This window comes from Heptranchias perlo, chromosome 21, assembly GCF_035084215.1.
Source record: "Heptranchias perlo isolate sHepPer1 chromosome 21, sHepPer1.hap1, whole genome shotgun sequence".
NCBI classification, from domain to species: domain Eukaryota; kingdom Metazoa; phylum Chordata; class Chondrichthyes; order Hexanchiformes; family Hexanchidae; genus Heptranchias; species Heptranchias perlo.
In genome coordinates, this window is record NC_090345.1 from 45,844,718 (window position 1) to 45,864,818 (window position 20,101).

Genomic DNA, 20,101 nt, shown 5'->3' on the forward strand with positions numbered 1-20,101 from the left:
CTGATGCAGTACAATTCCAGAATCGCCACGGTGGTTATATTCTCAGGGGAGAACTGAGGAAGCAGTGGAGGTGCTACAATATATCGCACAAAGAAACGGGAACGAGAAGACCTTCATACAACTAAAACCCTGTGCAGGAACAACGAAAATTGGTCGATCAGCTCATGGAGTTATGGACCTGGTGAGGCATCCTACATTACGCTGGAGAACTGCCATCTTGATGTATGTGTGGTAAGTGATCATAAAAAGGACTCTGTGCAGTCAAGTGGATCTGAAGGATGCCTTAAACCCTTCAAATGTAAAGGTACCTTCTCCTTCTTTTCTCATGAGGATAATTTATCAGGCCACAACTCCCCCTCCTTATTTTTTGTTTTTATAAATAATTTTGCAGGAGAAAATTAAGATCGCAATAAATCTAAGTAATCTTTCATTGAATGTAAATGAGGTCTCACCTCGTGTATTGCTAATAGCGCCAAGCTAATTAATTCTTCCCGTGCCCCGTTTGAAATTTACTGTGTCAATTAAGCAAAGGACCTGTGAGTAAATTGGACTACACAATACATAGCGTAGTGCAACCCATAAAAGAAATATTGCTGTTGGTTATTTCTTTCTGGTATTGAAGTATTTGCAGTAGAACCCGGTTGACATCACTGCTGGTGATCCCTGCACAGGGATGTTTCAATGAAGCTGGAAAGAACGGCAAAAGGCGCTTTGAGCCTCTCACCTTGCTCCCGCTGGAGTACATCGGCTATAAATTGCTCGTAACAACATCTTTAAACTCAAGTAATTATCAAAGGCTGAAAGTGTAATGGCAAGATACAGACCAGCCATTGTAGCTGACTCATTTTCCTCCATCCATTACCCGCCCTCCCGAAGGGGAGAAGGTGGCAGTCGGCAATTCTCAGTGTACGCCGGTGAGCACCAAATCTTCAGGATGGCACCCTGTATATACCCACCCCGTATTCAAACAGCTGGCTGATGGTTGCTGTCCAGGTTCACATGGCGCTTGCCTAAAGTGCCGGATGGCCACCACCACCTGCTGTGTCGGTAAGGTGGGGGGAGAGGGGGACTGCCTCTATAATGTCAATCTTACGCCTGTGGGCATTTCCTGTCCTTACTTCCTGTTGTCGTGTTTTTGTCACCTTCTTGTCACCTGTTTTTCCATTATAAGTTCCTGAGTCCACATTTATAATGAAAACTGTCTATGTAAACTTGTCACGGTGTAATTATATCCTCCTACCAGTGGTGGCTCTGTAGAGTCTCAGATTTGCATCTCCCAGCTCAGCATGTACTGCAGAAGTAGTTTTCTGCTCCAACAACTCTGCTGCTCTAATTGCCCTAGGGTTTTGCTGTTTATAAATAACTAGTTGATCTCCCATGGTATTGCACACAGTAAGTCAGAGAGTTTGGTCACTCTCCTACCTGTCTCTGATGTCTTCATGTTGCTCATTCCCTCTCTCTCTTTCTGTCCCCTCTTCTGCTTCTCTGTCTTTGCTTTCAGCTAAGGAGGAGGTGGGTGGTATGGTGGGGAAAGGAGCGACTGTTGGCTGCATTTAGGGTGGGGGTCTCAGGAAAATCTTGGATAATCTTAGCCTCGGTTTTATGACTGCCGTCCCGTCTATATGAATGTAGTTTTGCCAGTTGTTTATTTTTTCCCTGCTTTTATTCAGCCTGTGTTAGAAATGGTTGGAACGTTAGATTGAAAGGAAAGTAATCAGCCTCTGTTTTTTCTTTAAATAGGTATGTTTGCAGCCTCGTGTATTATGGCCTAACATTGAATGCAGGGGAATTAAAAGGCAATCGCTACCTGAACATTGCTTTGTATGGCCTTGTGGAAGTGCCAGCATTTCCCCTCTGCCTCTACTTCATTGACAAATCCTGGTAAGAATTTAACCGTCCACCTAATCTTTGAATGGCTGATTGTGGTCTTTGATACATGTCGGTGGCAATAATTTTGCAAACATTCAACATAGGGACAGGAGTCGGCCATTCAATGAGATCGTTGCTGATCTGTATCTTAACTCCGTCTACCCACCTTGGTTACATATCCCTGAATACCCTTACCTAACAAAAATTGATCAATCTCAGTTCTGACAGTTCCAGATTTCCACCACCCTTTGTGTGAAGAAGTGCTTCCTGACATCACCCCCTTGTTCTGTACTCCCCCACCAGAGGAAACAGTTTTTGTCTATTTACCCTTTCAAATCCTTTAATTATCTTAAACACCTCAATTAGATCACTCCCTAATCTTCTATACTCGAGGGAATACAAGCCTAGTCTATGCAACCTGTCCTCATAATTTAACCTTTTTAGCCCCAGTATCATTCCGGTGAACTCAACAATGGAACAGATCCTCTACAGTCTTGGTTAATATCTGAGGGGGAAAAGCAAGGTCCAGTGGACTCGAATTCCCTCTGTTTACACACTGAGTTGGCTTTTAACACATAAGGAATGTGAGCATTTTGTATTTATTTTAAAGTCGGAGCAAAATAACATTTGAGATTTTAAGAGGGGGAAATTTGGAGATATTGGTGAGCGGAGAATTTCCCTGTAGCCCCCCCCCCCACTCCCCAACCCCGAATCAGCCATGATGGTGATGGGAGTCCACTGGTGTAAAGGGGTCTGCCATATGAATTCCATGCCCATTTTGCCTTTCCTTAGGGAATTATAATTTCCACAAAATCCTGCCTGATCAACGCTTGGTTATCTAAGTGTCTGTGGTCAGAGTGCTGGAATTAACTCCTGATTTTAACAAAAAAACACAAGGCCTGCACCTGCCATCTTAAAAGATTATGGGCCAATTCAGAGACAGTAATTCTCCAGGACAGGTTCAACAGTGAAACCCACATAATGTGAAATTATCAAAGGTTGTATCGGGGTAAACAGTGAAAGATTGTTTCCACTGGCTGGTGAATCAGTAACAAGAAGGCACAGACTGAGGATTATTCCTGGCAGACTGAATGGGGAGTTAGATGGAATGTTAGGACGTTTACTACGTTAAAGGTACTATATAAATGCAAGATGTTTTCACACAGTGGGATGCTTTACCACAAGGGACTATTGAGGCAGTGACTGTAACATCACTTAAAATGGAATTGGACAAGTACTTGCAAAGAAAGAATATGAAGGGATACAAGAAAAGGGTTGGGGAATGGGATTAGAGTAGCTAGCTGCTGTTGAAGAGCTAGCACTACTACAGGCACGATGGGCCAAATGGCCTCCTGTGCTGTAAGTTCTATAACATACCATAGAACTAATTATCAATGTCACATAAACTCGGCCTACCAGATAAAATCCAACCACAAAAAATATACTTTGTGCTGTATGGAAAACAGATTTTTTTTGCAAAAATGTGCACCCTGTGAAGTGTTTTGGCTGTGATTTTAAACAGCTCTACGGTACCTAAACTGTGTAACATACAATGAAGTCCTCGTATCATTGCTGTTCAAATTACAGACAATGCCACTTCTTAACACCCAGATGATTTACCAGAAATAGCTGCCACTCTTAAATGGACAGTACTTGTCCGAGTACCTCGAGTGTGCTGTGTAACACGATAATGGACTCAATGAGAAAACAATTAGGAACCTGACTTCATCGAGGGATCCGGAGTCCCATGTGTGTTGGTGAGACGACGCACCAGGCCCACGGGTGGAAAATGGGTTAAAAAGGACTGAAGCGGTTCAAGGAGAAGGCCCATCGCTACCGTCTGAGAGGAGCTAGGGATGGACAGTAAATGTGGCCAGGCCCACATACCGAGAACAATTATAAAAAAAAGGTTGTACCAGTGATAACACCCTTAATTTCACCCACTTTTAAAGATCGTTCATGGGATGTGGGCATCGCTGGTAAGGCCAGCATTTATTGCCCATCCCTAATTGCCCTTGAGAAGGTGGTGGTGAGCCGCCTTCTTGAACTGCTGCAGTCTGTGTGGTGAAAGTTCTCCCACAGTGCTGTTAGGTAGGGAGTTTGACCCTGCGACGATGAAGGAACAGTGATATATGTCCAAGTCGGGATGGTGTGTGACTTGGAGGGGAACTTGGAGGTTGTGTTGTTCCCGTGTGCCTGCTGCCCTTGTCCTTCTGGGTGGTGTTGAGGTTGTGGGTTTGGGAGGTGCTGCCGAAGAAGCTGCAGTGCACCCTGTAGATAGTACACACTGTAACCACAGTGTGCCAGTGGCGGAGGGAGTGGATGACCAGGTTTTGCTGCATGTGGGCAAGGACAGCTTCATTATCTGAGGAATAGCGAATAGAACACTGTGCAATCATCAGTGAACAGCCCCACTTCTGACCTTATGATGGAGAGTAGGTCATTGATGAAGCAGCTGAAGTTCCTCATTCTTCTGCAGGTGGCACTGTGATAGGTATTTCCAATGTTAAAGGTGTCACACTGCGTGACACACAATAGCTACTATTTGATAGAGTATATGCCCTGTGATACTGTTTGTTTTGTTGAGTAGCGTGTCTATTACCGTCCATATCTCTCGACTTCACCCATGGCACTTTCACCATTTATTGAGTAGATATGTTGCCCATTCCTTGCGTTTATCCCTATTGAATTTTATCTGTCACTAATCTGCCCACATACAGGGATTGTAGGTTCTTGGCTACCAAATCTGACTCAATTACCCCCTCCCCCAGTATGGTGTTGTAAGAACTTAAGATATAGAATCATAGAATCATAGAATCATAGAAGTTACAACATGGAAACAGGCCCTTCGGCCCAACATGTCCATGTCGCCCAGTTTATACCACTAAGCTAGTCCCAATTGCCTGCACTTGGCCCATATCCCTCGATACCCATCTTCCCCATGTAACTGTCCAAATGCTTTTTAAAAGACAAAATTGTACCCGCCTCTACTACTGCCTCTGGCAGCTCGTTCCAGACACTCACCACCCTTTGAGTGAAAAAATTGCCCCTCTGGATCGTTTTGTATCTCTCCCCTCTCACCTTAAATCTATGCCCCCTCGTTATAGACTCCCCTACCTTTGGGAAAAGATTTTGACTATCGACCTTATCTATGCCCCTCATTATTTTATAGACTTCTATAAGATCACCCCTTAACCTCCTACTCTCCAGGGAATAAAGTCCCAGTCTGTCTAACCTCTCCCTGTAAGTCAAACCATCAAGTCCCGGTAGCATCCTAGTAAATCTTTTCTGCACTCTTTCTAGTTTAATAATATCCTTTCTATAATAGGGTGACCAGAATTGTACACAGTACTCCAAGTGTGGCCTCACCAATGCCCTGTACAACTTCAACAAGACATCCCAACTCCTGCATTCAATGTTCTGACCAATGAAACCAAGCATGCTGAATGCCTTCTTCACCACCCTATCCACCTGTGACTCCACTTTCAAGGAGCTATGAATCTGTACTCCTAGATCTCTTTGTTCTATAACTCTCCCCAACGCCCTACCATTAACGGAGTAGGTCCTGGCCCGATTCGATCTACCAAAATGCATCACCTCACATTTATCTAAATTAAACTCCATCTGCCATTCATCGGCCCACTGGCCCAATTTATCAAGATCCCGTTGCAATCCTAGATAACCTTCTTCACTGTCCACAATGCCACCAATCTTGGTGTCATCTGCAAACTTACTAACCATGCCTCCTAAATTCTCATCCAAATCATTAATATAAATAACAAATAACAGCGGACCCAGCACCGATCCCTGAGGCACACCGCTGGACACAGGCATCCAGTTTGAAAAACAACCCTCGACAACCACCCTCTGTCTTCTGTCGTCAAGCCAATTTTGTATCCAATTGGCTACCTCACCTTGGATCCCATGAGATTTAACCTTATGTAACAACCTACCATGCGGTACCTTGTCAAATGCTTTGCTGAAGTCCATGTAGACCACGTCTACTGCACAGCCCTCATCTATCTTCTTGGTTACCCCTTCAAAAAACTCAATCAAATTCGTGAGACATGATTTTCCTCTCACAAAACCATGCTGACTGTTCCTAATTAGTCCCTGCCTCTCCAAATGCCTGTAGATTCTGTCCCTCAGAATACCCTCTAACAACTTACCCACTACAGATGTCAGGCTCACTGGTCTGTAGTTCCCAGGCTTTTCCCTGCCGCCCTTCTTAAACAAAGGCACAACATTTGCTACCCTCCAATCTTCAGGCACCTCACCTGTAGCGGTGGATGATTCAAATATCTCTGCTAGGGGACCCGCAATTTCCTCCCTAACCTCCCATAACGTCCTGGGATACATTTCATCAGGTCCCGGAGATTTATCTACCTTGATGCGCGTTAAGACTTCCAGCACCTCCCTCTCTGTAATATGTACACTCCTCAAGACATCACTATTTATTTCCCCAAGTTCCCTAACATCCATGCCTTTCTCAACCGTAAATACCGATGTGAAATATTCATTCAGGATCTCACCCATCTCTTGTGGTTCCGCACATAGATGACCTTGTTGATCCTTAAGAGGCCCTACTCTCTCCCTAGTTACCCTTTTGCCCTTTATGTATTTGTAGAAGCTCTTTGGATTCACCTTTGCCTGATCTGCCAAAGCAATCTCATATCCCCTTTTTGCCCTCCTGATTTCTCTCTTAACTCTACTCCGGCAATCTCTATACTCTTCAAGGGATCCACTTGATCCCAGCTGCCTATGCATGTCATATGCCTCCTTCTTATTTTTGACTAGTGCCTCAATCTCCCGAGTCATCCAAGGTTCCCTACTTCTACCAGCCTTGCCCTTCACTTTATAAGGAATGTGCTTACACTGAACCCTGGTTAACACACTTTTGAAAGCCTCCCACTTACCAGACGTCCCTTTGCCTGCCAACAGACTCTCCCAATCAACTTCTGAAAGTTCCTGTCTAATACCATCAAAATTGGCCTTTCCCCAATTTAGAATTTTAACTTTTGGGCCAGACCTATCCTTCTCCATAGCTATCTTAAAACTAATGGAATTATGATCACTGGTCCCAAAGTGATCCCTCACTAACACTTCTGTCACCTGCCCTTCCTTATTTCCCAAGAGGAGGTCAAGTTTTGCCCCCTCTCTAGTCGGGCCATCCACATACTGAATGAGAAATTCCTCCTGAATACACTCAACAAATTTCTCTCCATCCAAGCCCCTAATGCTATGGCTGTCCCAGTCAATGTTGGGAAAGTTAAAGTCCCCTACTATTACCACCCTATTTTTCTTGCAGCTGTCTGTAATCTCCTTACATATTTGCTCCTCAATTTCCCGTTGACTATTTGGGGGTCTGTAGTACAATCCTATCAAAGTGATCTCTCCCTTCTTATTTTTCAGTTCTACCCATATGGACTCAGTGGGCGAACCCTCGGATATATCCCCTCTCACTACTGCCGTGATGTTCTCCCTAATCAAGAACGCAACTCCCCCTCCTCTCTTACCTCCTGCTCTATCTTTCCTATAGCATCTGTACCCTGGAACATTGAGCTGCCAGTCCTGCCCCTCCCTTAGCCATGTTTCAGTAATAGCTATAACATCCCAGTCCCATGTACCCATCCATGCCCTGAGTTCATCTGCCTTGCCCATCAGACTTCTTGCATTGAAATAAATGCAGTTTAATCTAGTCTTCCCTTGGTCTTTGCCCTGCTTTCTCAGACCATCTGTCCGGTCATGTTCTGTACACTCTCCCTTACTGCCTTTTGTTTCTGTCACCACTTTATTTCCCACTGACTTCCTGCATCGGTTCCCATCCCCCTGCCACATTAGTTTAAACCCTCCCCAACAGCACTAGCAAACACTCCCCCTAGGACATTGGTTCCAGTCCTGCCCAGATGCAGACCGTCCAATTTGTACTGGTCCCACCTCCCCCAGAACCGGTTCCAATGGCCCAGGAATTTGAATCCCTCCCTCTTGCACCATCTCTCAAGCCACGTATTCATCTTAGCTATCCTGTCATTCCTACTCTGACTAGCCCGTGGCACTGGTAGCAATCCTGAGATTACTACCTTTGAGGTCCTACTCTTTAGTTTAACTCCTAACTCCCTGAATTCAGCTTGTAGGACCTCATCCTGTTTATATATAGGAGCAGGAGTAGGCCATACAACCCCTCGAGCCTGCTCTGCTGTTCAGTAAGATCATGGCTGATCTTCGACCTCAACTCCACTTTCCAGCCCGATCCCCATATCCCTTGATTCCCCTAGAATCCAAAATCTATCTATCTCGGCATTAAATATATTCAACGACTCAGCATCCACAGCCCTCTGGAGTAGAGAATTACAAAGATTTACAACCCTCTGAGGGAAGAAATTCCTCTTCATCTCAGTCTTAAATGACTGACCCCGTATCCTGAGACTATGCTCCCTAGTTCTCGACTCTCCAGCCAGTGGAAACAACCTCTCAGCATCTACCCTGTCAAGCCCCCTCAGAATCTTATATGTTTCAATGAGATCACCTCTCATTCTTCTAAACTCCAGAGAGTATAGGCCCATTCTACTCAACCTGTCCTCAAAGGACAACCCTCTCATCCCAGGAATCAATCTAGTGAACCTTCGTTGCACTGCCTCTAAGGCAAGTATATCCTTCCTTAGGAAAGGAGACCAAAACTGTACGCAGTGCTCCAGGTGAGGTCTCACCAAAGCCCTGTACAATTTTTTAAAAATTTGTTCATGGGATGTGGGCGTCGCTGGCGAAGGATACTGGCACTCCAACACGACTCAGAAAGTTTAGGAGTGGAGTGAAGCAAATATCACTGTCGTATAGAAAAAAATAGAAGACTTGTATTTTATACAGCACCTTTCACAAGGCCTTTACAGCCAATGAAGTACTTTTGAAGTGTATTCACTGTTATAATGTAGAAAATGCTGCAGCCAATTTGCGCACAGCAAGATCCCTCAAACAGCAATGAAATAAATGACCAGATAATCTGTTTTTAGTGATGTTGGTGAGGGATCAATATTGGCCAGGACACCAGGAAGAACTCCCCTGCTCTTCTTCGAAATATCGCCATGGGATCTTTTACGTTCACCTCATTGCCCTTGAGAAGGTGGTGGTGAGCCGCCTTCTTGAACCGCTGCAGTCCGTGTGGTGAAGGTTCTCCCACAGTGCTGTTAGGAAGGGAGTTCCAGGATTTTGACCCAGCGATGATGAAGGAATGGCGATATATTTCCAAGTCAGGATGGTGTGTGACTTGGAGGGGAACATGCAGGTGGTGTTCCCATGTGCCTGCTGCTCTCGTCCTTCTAGATGGTGGAGGTCGCGGGTTTGGGAGGTGCTGTCAAAGAAGCTTTGGCGAGTTGCTGCAGTGCATCCTGTGGATGGTACACACTGCGCCGGTGGTGGATGGGGTGCCAATCAAACGGGCTGCTTTGTCCTGGATGGTATCAAGCTTCTTGAGTGTTGTTGGAGCTGCACTTATCCAGGCAAGTGGAGAGTATTCCATCACACTCCTGACTTGTGCCTTGTAGATGGTGGAGAGGCTTTGGGGAGTCAGGAGGTGAGTTACTCGCCGCAGAATACCCAGCCTCTGACCTGCTCTTGTAGTCACATTATTTATGTGGCTGGTCCAGTTAAGTTTCTGGTCAATGGTGACCCCCAGGATGTTGATGGTGGGGGATTCGGCGATGTTAATGCCGTTGAATGTCAAGGGGAGGTGGTTAGACTCTCTCTTAATTGTAGTAAGACTTTCTTACTCTTGTACTCCAACCCCCTTGCAATAAAGGCCAACATGCCAGTTGCTTTCCTAATTGCTTGCTGTACCTGCATGCTAACTTTTTTTGTATCCTGTACGAGGACACCCAAGTCTCTCTCAACACCAACATTTAATAGTTTCTCACCATTTAAAAAATATTCTGTTTTTCTATTCTTCCTACCAAAGTGAATAACCTCACATTTCCCCACATTATACTCCATCTGCCACCTTCTTTCCCACTCACTTAACCTGTCTATATCCCTTTGCAGATTGTTTGTGTCCACCTCACAGCTTACTTTCCCACCTAGCTTTGTATTGTCAGCAAACTTGGATACATTACACTCGGTCCCTTCATCTAAGTCATTAATATTGATCTGTGAATTTTACAAGATTTTGAGTTCAAGTTGCTGACATAAATTTGAAGGGGTGTGAAAACTGATCCCTGGGACACTTGACTCAGTAATTCCCTGCACCCCGATTTCTCTCCCTCACATTAACCTGATGCAGCCCTTGCGTCGGCCTTATTCTGATCTGTCTCCAGGCTTTTCTTGAGTTTCCACTGCTTTAAGTTTATTCAGAAGTCTTTCATGCAGAACTTTGACAGAAGCTTTCTGGAAGTCCGAGTACACCATGTAATAAGGGTTTCCACATCCCACTTGGAATACTGTTTTCTCAAAAAAAAAATTAAATGTTGGAGAAATTAGTCAAGCAGAATCTTCCCCTTCTGAAACTGTGTCGGCTGCCCTTTACTAGGTTACCAGCATCCAGGTTATCCTCAAGCTTTCTCCTGAGTGATTCTGCTATTTTACCCATTATTGATGTCGATTAATGGGCCTGTATTTGCCTGGGTCTGTTTCGTCACCGTTTTTTGAATGTGTGTGTTATGTTACTTAGTTTATATTCTAGCAGGACTTCCCCAATGCTCATTGATGTCCTCATGAAGACTATCAGCACTTCAGAAATCTTGCTTAATAAGCTGGGATACATACCCTCTGGCTGGAGATTTATTTGTTTAGATCTTGCTATGTCTGACTAGGGACCCTCATTTCATTAACAATGTTAGACTCCTTAGATTACCTCTCACTTTGGAATAATTGAATAAAATAATGACCGCGCACAAATTAATTTAATTTTCAGGCCATTAGTATTCTTCTTGGTTTTCATTTCTTGAAGAGTACGGGAGGAATATCTTCCTAATAATTTAGCTCCTGCCGCTATTGAACCAACACAGGCACGATGGGCCGAATGGCCTCCTTTTGTGCTGTGTGATTCCACGCTCATTTCCACATTCGCCTTGGTCTCTCCAACGTGTCTCAAAGGTTTTTATATTCGACCCAAAGGATCCCCCCAATTTTCTCTCTGAACATGTAACATGTAACTACTTAGTTGTCAGTCGTGGCTCAGTGGTAGCACTGTCACCACTCGAGTCAGAAGGTTGTGGGTTCAAATCCCACTCCAGAGACTTGAGCACATAATCTAGGCTGACACTCCAGTGTAGTGCTGAGGGAGTGCTGCACTGTCAGAGGTGCCGTTGTTTTGATGAGAAGTTAAACTGAGGCCCCGTCTGCCCCCTCAGGTGAACGTAAAAGATCCCATGGCGATATTTCAAAGAAGAGCAGGGGAGTTCTGCCCGGTGTCCTGGCCAATATTGATCCCTCACCAACATCACTAAAAACAGATTATCTGGTCATTTATTTCATTGCTGTTTGTGGGATCTCGCTGTGCGCAAATTGGCTGCAGCATTTTCTACATTATAACAGTGACTACACTTCAAAAGTACTTCATTGGCTGTAAAGGCCTTGTGAAAGGTGCTGTATAAAATACAAGTCTTCTATTTTTTTCTATATGACAGTGATATTTGCTTCACTCCACTCCTAAACTTTCTGAGTCGTGTTGGAGTGCCAGTAGCCTTCTGTTACCTCACTGTTCATGTGTGAGCTTACACAGTGGGTGCTGGCAGGTTATTTGACTGTAGAAGCCATCACAGATGAACGCATTTCCAAGTGACATTCAATGTCTGGACGTACACTTTTCAAGAATTTGAACCCTGGGTGACGTTGCCCTCTCCACCAGGGACACTGAGGTCATCTAACTCAGCATTGACCAGGAATCGAACCTGGGGCTTTCTGTATGCTTTTGAGCTACCGAAGGTGGTGCCTCTACCCACCAAGCCATTGGGGGAGTCTAGTTTAACTGCTGATGTCATATTTGAATTGTATTTATATTAGGGTCTCAGTCACAATGGAGAAACAGCCATCTAAAAAACTCCTGTAGCAAAGTCATTTATTAGTTGTGCTTCAATTAGAACAATATTAATTCCATCGCATGTCCAGCCTCCTGGTTTCTTTGAGTGAAAGGAACGGGTTACTTATTAGAATTTGCATTAACATGCAACAGAATGGCCCAATTCAATCGTCTCTGTAACCCCCTCCAGCCGAATAACCCTCTGAGGACTCTACGTTCCTCCAGCTCTGGGCTCTTCCGCATTCTCCACCCACCGTTGGCGGCCATGCCTTCAGCTGTCAGGCCTTAATCTCTGGAATTCCCTCCCTAAACCTCTTCACTTCCCCATCTCGCTCTCCTCCTTTAAGACCCTCCTTCATTACATTACAACAGTGACAACACTTCAAAGTACCTCATTGGTTGTAAAGTGCTTTAGTGCGTCCTGGGGTGGTGAAAGGCGTTATATAAATGCAAGGCTTTCTTTCCTTAAAACCTACATTTTTGACCAAGTTTTTAGTTACCCTTCCTAATACCACCTCCTTTTGCTCAGTGCCAATTTTTGTCGTCTTATGCTCTTGTGAAGCGTCTTGGGATGTTAGAGGGCACTGTATAAGTGCAGGTTGTTAGTATAGTTTAATGTGTTGTTCGTGATGCTGGACTCACATCAGTAGTAACAGCAGCTTCGAGGCTCTGGCCTGAAGTGCAGGTCCAGTGTGGAACTGCATGGCCTTATTCCAGGTGAGTAAAGCTGTCAATAAAGTACAATGCGGAGGTTTCTGTTTAACATTGACTGTACACTTTTAATACATCCAGCAGTTTAGATACTTGCCAAGAAGCTTTTCTATGTTTTGAAGTCTTACGGGAGCAATAATCTTCCCTTCCACATGGTGGAGCTCTTGAGCAGTTACTGTTCAGTTGACCAGGACTGTGGACAATCAGGCACAGTTTCTGTTTCCTGCCAATAGATTGGTTCTGCATCTGTAGCATGAACCTCTTTAGGCAACTGGCATTAGTTGTTTCCCAATTTTGTGTGAATTTGGGGCTGGCCTTGTGATGCAGAGGGTTGGTTGGTATCCCTCTGGTTTAAAAACTGCAGTCATTTACTGGCCTTGAGAAATGACCGTGACACTATAAAGAGTGTGGATAGACTTTGGATTTAATTAAAAGGGAAGGAAAGTATTGTTCGAAGTAGTTCCACTTTTATAGCAGAAAATATATATTTTTAAGAACTTAAGAAATAGGAGCAGGAGTAGGCCATACGGCCCCTCGACCTCAACTCCACTTTCCCGCCTGATCCTCACATCCCTTGATTCCCCTAGAGTCCAAATATCTATCGATCTCAGTCTTGAATATACTCAACGACTGAGAATCCACAGCCCTCTGGGGTAGAGAATTCCAAATATTCACAACCCTCTGAGTGAAGAAATTCCTCTTCATCTCAGTCTTAAATGGAGAACCCCTTATCCTGAGACTATGCCCCCTAGTTCTAGACTCTCCAGCCAGGGGAAATAACCTCTCAGCATCTGCCCTGTCAAGCTGTCTCAGAATCTTATACATTTCAATGAGATCACCTCATTCTTCTAAACACCAGAGAGTATAGGCCCATTCTACTCAAACTCTCCTCATAGGACAACCCTGTCATTCCAGGAATCAATCTGGCGAACCTTTGTTGCACCCCCTCTAAGGCAAGTATATCCTTCCCTAGATAAGGAGACCAAAACTGCACATTTTAAATGTTTAGCTTTCTTGTTGACACGGTGATCTTGAGTAAAAGGAGAAGACTTGCATTTATCTAGTGCCTTTCATAACCTCAGAACATCCCAAAGCACGTTGCAGCCAATGAAGTACTTTTTGAAGTGTAGCCGCTGTTGCAAAGTAGCAAATGTGGCAGATAATTCGTAGACAGCAATGTGATAATGACCAGATAATCTGTTTTAGTAATGTTGATTGAGGAATAAATATTGGACAGGACACCGGGGAGAACTCCTCTGCCCATCTTCAAAATAGTGTCATGGGATCTTTTATGTCCATCTGAGAGGGCAGACGGGGCCTCGGATTAACGTCCCATCCTTAAGATGACACCACCGGCAGTGCAGCACTCTCTCGGTACTACACTGGGAGTGTCAGCCTAGATTTTGTGCTCAAGTCTTGAGTGGGGCTTGAACCCATGACCTTCTGACTCAGATGCGAGAGTGTTACTCACTGAGTAGCTGGGGCCCCTCTCTCTGCTGAGTTAGTTGCTCTGGCGATACTGGTTATGGGACTGACCCAAGCAGTGGTGGATGCAACTTGGAATGCTGCAGTCCGCTGCTTGATTTCCAGTGTGGGAGTGGGGGGAAATCAGAGGATGCTTGAGCTGCTCTAAGACTGGTTTTGCAATCATGGCCTCGTCTGGGGCTGCTCTGGGTCATTCCTTTTAATGTCACTGCAGCAGCCGAGCAGGAAGGGAGACCCCACTCAGAAAGGGTTCGGTGCACAGAAACAACAACCTGCATTCATGCAGCGCCTTTAAGAAACACGCCTCTGGGCGATTCACAGGGGAATAATCGGAGATAAATGGACACTGCGCCAAAGAAGGAGGTATTAGGAGGGGTGAACAAGAACCTGAACAAGGGGTTGTGAGGTGGGAATTCCACAATATGGAGCCTCGGTGGCTGAAGGCACAGTTGCCAATGGGAGGATGAAAGTAGCCGTTTGTGGGGGGGGGGTGTCGGGGGGAGATGTGCAAGAGGCCAGAATCTGAGGAATGGAGGGTTTGAGGAGGAGATTGTAGGGCTGGAGTTGGTTACAAAGATAGGGAGGGGCAAGGCCATGGAGGGATTTAAACACGAGGATGAGAATTTTAAATTGGCGGTGTTGGGTGACCAGGACCCAGTGTCGGTCAGTGAGCACAGGGGTGATGGGGTGAACGGGAAAATGTAGGCAAGAAAATTGATGGTTTAAAAAAAAACAAGTAAAAGAAGCTGATGGTGAGACAATTATTCTCCACTCTGATAGGAGGTGTATTTTGAACAGAAAATACTCCCCCTTTTTAAGGAATAACTTTGTCTGGAGCATATGAGCCAATGGATGATTTTAACTGTGCCAGTTAAATGTTAAAATGCTCACTCCAAGAATGGGAGCTATTTTGCTTGCGGCAAACAGATGTGGTTGGTTTTCTGCTGTATTGTATTATACAGCAGGATTTTAAAGGATTGAATGATTGAGCCAGTTGTAGATTGAAGTCTGGTACTGATTGTGAGGTTACACCACAGTGCTTGTGGTTTGAACAATGATATTTACTACTCTGCAAATGTGTGCATATTGATAATTTTTCTCCATTACAGGAGTGTCTCCATGTGTTGTTATTTGGTGGGTTGTATTATTATAACCCAGTATAATTCTATGCTCTCCCTCTTTCCTCCCCTCCACCCCCACCAACCCCAAGGTCAGGAAGACGGAAGACGATGACAGTATTCCTGTTATCTGCAGGGGTTGCCTGCATAAGTACCATGTTTTTACCCAGGCACCCAGGTAAGAGGACACCCCATAATTTTGATTCTCTGCAGTCAAATGCTCACTATGAATAAAATATAAGGAGTTCAAAATTGGTCACATTATCTTCAGATTGTTCACAGTGGGTTTAGCCTTCTGTATCTGGTCTCTAAGGTCTCATATATTGCTGGAAGATTAATATAATTGTTAAGTTCACCCACTGTCATACGTAAATATAAATTGTTTCATTTTGTCCTGCCAGACTTTGACATGGGATTCTTGGTGAACGTCACTTCATTAGCATTGTGTGGAAAGTTGGCCGTCAGCGCTGCCTTTAACATTGCGTATGTTTTCACTGCAGAGCTTTACCCGACTGTGATCAGGTAAGCCCACTTTCATTCTTGGCAATTACATAAGTGCATTTTCCTTTGTGACTTAAAAAAAAGAAAGACTTGCATTTATATCGCTCCTTTCATGACCCAGGACGTCCCAAAGTGCTTCACAGCCAATTAAGTATTTTTGAAGTGCCATCGCTGTTGTACTGTAGGAAACACGGCAGCCAATTTGTGCACAGCAAGATCCCAAAAACAGCAATATGATAATGACCAGGTCATATTTTTTTGGTGTTGCTGGTTGAGGGATAAATATTGGCCAGGACACCGGGGAGAACTCCCCTTGGTTAGAAGTTGAATTTTGGTGAGTTCGAAAAACTATAAGTTTGCCTCAGGTCACTGGCATGTAGCTAGGTGTACGTTGGTGCACTGGCTGTATTAGAGAATCAGGTGGTAATCCATCTTGGTTTGCAGCTGATCACAGGCTGCTGTCATTCCCCAGTCTTCACCGAAACTGGGTTTTCAGCCTGACCCCAGTGATGATAAGTGGACGTATTCCAATGGGAATCTTTGTCAGCTGATGCTCTGAAGCACGTTAAGTCTTCTATCTGAGGAACTGTAGAACTAACGGGGCTCCACTGTGGAACTCAGTCAGTGGGAATACTTTCAAAACTGCCCGTTGTCAAAGTGACAATCCAAGATAACGTTGAAAGCTGGTAATTTGCTGTTTGTGGTATTTACCTCCTACAGCCTCTGTTACACCTCAGCCGCTTTCCCCAATACTTTTTATTCAAGTTCTCAGTATGTCTGCTTCCAGAGACAGGTCTGCACATCCCATGACCTGAAACATGACCACATACAATACCTGGGGTAGTGTGCTAGATGGAACTCCCTCGTACTGTAAGGGATAAAGGACGAGTATACACCTGTCATTTCTGAATCAGCATCAAACTGACAGACAACATTGAGCAGCTAAAACTAAGAATTCAGATTTATTCTAATAAGCAAATCATACAGAACTAAGAATCAGTCAGAAGATTAGACAGCAATCCATTACTTAACTTTCAACTGTCTTCTGAGTTTAACAGAACAGTTTGTTTGGAGATCCCTTAGTCCTTTTAGCTGAGGTTATGCACCATATATGGGGTTTGAAGTGCCATTCAGCTCTGGCTCAATGTGGACCTAAACAGTGAATTAAGTGACCCAAAGCAATTGCTGCTTCTCAGGTGCCTGATTCTAGCCACTCCCATACCTTCAGCATGAAGCAAAGCTGCTACAATAGGCAAGGGTCCTGCTAGAAGGAGCCCCTGGCGTGGCAGCCATTACAGTAGTGGCGACTGACTCTCTCCACCTCCCCCCCCTCCCCCCTCCCCCCTCCCGGGCGGGCACGCCGTAAAAAATCGCCTCCAAAAATTTACCGCCCGCTTCCTGCTCGATTACCACCTGTTTTCATCACGCATTTTTTTTTAGGTGGCCGAGACACCTGCCGGCGGCTGCCTCACGAATACATGCAAATCAGGGTCCTATCGAGGTATTGGTACCCCGACTTCCAAAATTCAGAAGTTCCACCCAGCGCCTGACCCACTGAGTAAAACCTCACGGGATTGGTTTCAGAGGCCGACTGGAAGCAGTATTTAAAGGGGTAGTCAGGCGCAGGAACTCAGTTCGTAGGGACCTGAGGGCAGCCGTTTGAGCTTCAGTCAAAGCTAGCAAGGCAGATACCTCGGGGTCCTGTTGTGGGTCCTGGCTGCTGGAGGTGGTCACATGCTTCGAGGTAGACTGCAGAGTGCTGATGCCATGTGAGATGCCAACACACATCTGAGACTGGATGGTGCTGACGGCTGCTGTGTAGGCTGCAGGCAAGAGGTGAGTGTGTGTTTAGAATGAGAATGGGAGGTGGTATAATGGGCCCCTGTTTGGGTGGTGAAGGACGTGATGGAGGGAAGGGAATTGTTCCGAGTATTGGAAGGAGGGGGAAGGACTGTTGGGTGTTACTGAGAGAGATGAAAAGCTGTACTCACCCTTTTGCTGCTCTTGCCAGGTCATTGAAGCGTTTCCTGCATTGGATCCAGGTCCTGGAGATGGCCATCTCTGCAACCTCTCTCCAGGCCTGGTGTATATCAGTCTCGGCAAACCTCCTCCCACTTGAGGGACAGATAATGTCCCTCCTTGCCTCTTGCAATAGAACCTCCAGGGAGGCATCAGCAAACCTTGGGACTTGCTCCTGACTCACCTTCCAGTTTGCAGCACTAAACGAGAGCAATGTCGGTAAAGTGAATGGAACCTTCCTTTTTATCAATTTAGTATGAGCGATATAATCAAATTGTCTCAAAGATGATAAAATAGCAAAAGTAAAAATCCAACCCCATGGTGCATCTATTGCTAGATGGAGAAGTTGACCTCTTTACGCCCTTGTTGGGGAGAGACCTGAACCTTGTTGTGCCCTTATTGGGCACGGAACTTGGTTAACAGTGAGGAAATTATATTTTTCTGGGCACCACCGTGCTTTGGCTTTCTTCCATTGCTTTGGCTGTTGCAAATGGCTGGGTGATGTTTTCCACGGGCAGACTGAGTCCCTTATGAATTGAAACCTGACTCTGTTTTTGCCATGAGTGGGTTATCGTAGCCCTGGATCGCAGTAAATTGATTATGGGCTGCCCGCCACGTTCTGCCATCATCTCAGAAGGTGGAGATCATCTCACCGTCCGACCAGACAGGTTGAAATTACTTCAACAGATTTTCCGACAGATAAATCCATCCATAGAAGCAGCAAGATCAATGTACAGTGCACTGACCAAATTCGCACACTATACAAGCTGGCTTGATTTTTAAACAGTTAGTGTCTGTATGACTTACAGCTCATCAAACACATGGTCTTTGGTAAATAGATAAGATTATTTCTTATGGCGCTTCAGTCATCTGCTTCGAGCTGTCGAGGCCTGAGAAGTAGAAACTGGAGACTGGAAGGAGGCCCCAGGATTAGAAGGATGGTTTTGTTTTGAAGTTCCAGCTCGGCTCAGTGGTAGCTCCGTGATGCCTCTGTCGACCTTTCTGAAAGGTTAAGGGTGGGAAACCAGTTCTTCAGCTGCACTTGCGACCCAGGACGTTTACTTGCTTCAAGAAACCTACAATTCTGTAGCAAATTTTAAAAAGGATATTAATTGGTAAAACTGCACAGTTTGTACTAATGGGCAGAGCGTTCCGTAATGGTCAGGATGGAACATTCTGACAACGTTTGTTCTTCTCCCCCCCCCCCCCCCCCCCCTCTTTCCCTGCAGTGATTAGTCTGTGAATTTTCCAGGTGGAGACTGGAATGGGAATTAAAGGGTCAATTTGCTGACCCCACCTTCCCAGTGGGGAGGGGATGGGGGGGGGGGGGGGCGTGCTGGAAGGTGCCCCCCCCCCCCCCCCCCCTCATTGTGGGCCGTGGACTACGCTGAATGACTTTGGCACCGATTCTCTGTCCCATGCTCCATTTTGAGCAAAGCTTCCTGATGGGATGGTGGAGCTAGTGAATTTGCCATTAAAGGTGTCCTTCAGGCAACAGTGGGAGAGCTGTCCCACAGACTAGTCAAGCAACAGCCTGACATAGCCATACTCACAGAATCATACCTTTCAGCCAACGTCCCAGACTCTTCCATCACCATCCCTGGGTATGCCCTATCCCACCGGCAGGACAGACCCACCAGAGGTGGCGGTACAGTGATATACAGTCAGGAGGGAGTGGCCCTGGGAGTCCTCAACATTGACTCTGGACCCCATGAAATCTCATGGTATCAGGTGAAACATGGGCAAGGAAACCTCCTGCTAATTACCACCTACCGCCCTCCCTCAGCTGATGAATCAGTCCTCCTCCATGTTGAACACCACTTGGAGGAAGCACTGAGGGTAGCATGGACACAGAATGTACTCTGGGTGGGGGATTTCAATGTCCATCACCAGGAGTGGCTCGGTAGCACCACTACTGACCGAGCTGGCCAAGTTCTGAAGGATAGAGCTGCCAGACTGGGCCTGCGGCAGGTGGTGAGCAAACCAACACGAGGGAAAAACTTACTTGACCTCGTCCTCACCAATCTACCTGTCGCAAATGCATCTGTCCATGACAGTATTGGTAGGAGTGACCACCGCACAGTCCTCGTGCAGACGAAGTCCCGTCTTCGCACTGAGGACACCATCCAACGTGTTGTGTGGCACAACCACCGTGCTAAATGGGATAGATTCAGAACAGATCTAGCAGCTCAAAACTGGGCATCCATGAGGCGCTGTGGGTCATCAGCAGCAGCAGAATTGTATTCCAGCACAATCTGTAACCTCATGGCCTGGCATATTCCTCACTCTACCATTACCAACAAGCCAGGGGATCAACCCTGGTTCAATGAGGAGTGTAGAAGAGCATGCCAGGAGCAGCACCAGGTGTACCTAAAAACGAGGTGCCAACCTG

General features: G+C 45.6%; 1 protein-coding gene across 1 annotated transcript in view; it reads left to right on the forward strand.

Annotated features, from left to right (window-relative positions):
* Window positions 1–20,101, forward strand: part of slc22a15 (solute carrier family 22 member 15) — a 54,735-nt gene that overhangs the window by 25,966 nt on the left and 8,668 nt on the right. Inside the window, exons 6-9 of the mRNA XM_068002616.1 lie at window positions 10–231; window positions 1,741–1,881; window positions 15,282–15,367; window positions 15,591–15,711. Coding sequence (XP_067858717.1) covers window positions 10–231; window positions 1,741–1,881; window positions 15,282–15,367; window positions 15,591–15,711 — 570 coding nt within the window. The remainder of the gene's footprint in view (window positions 1–9; window positions 232–1,740; window positions 1,882–15,281; window positions 15,368–15,590; window positions 15,712–20,101) is intronic.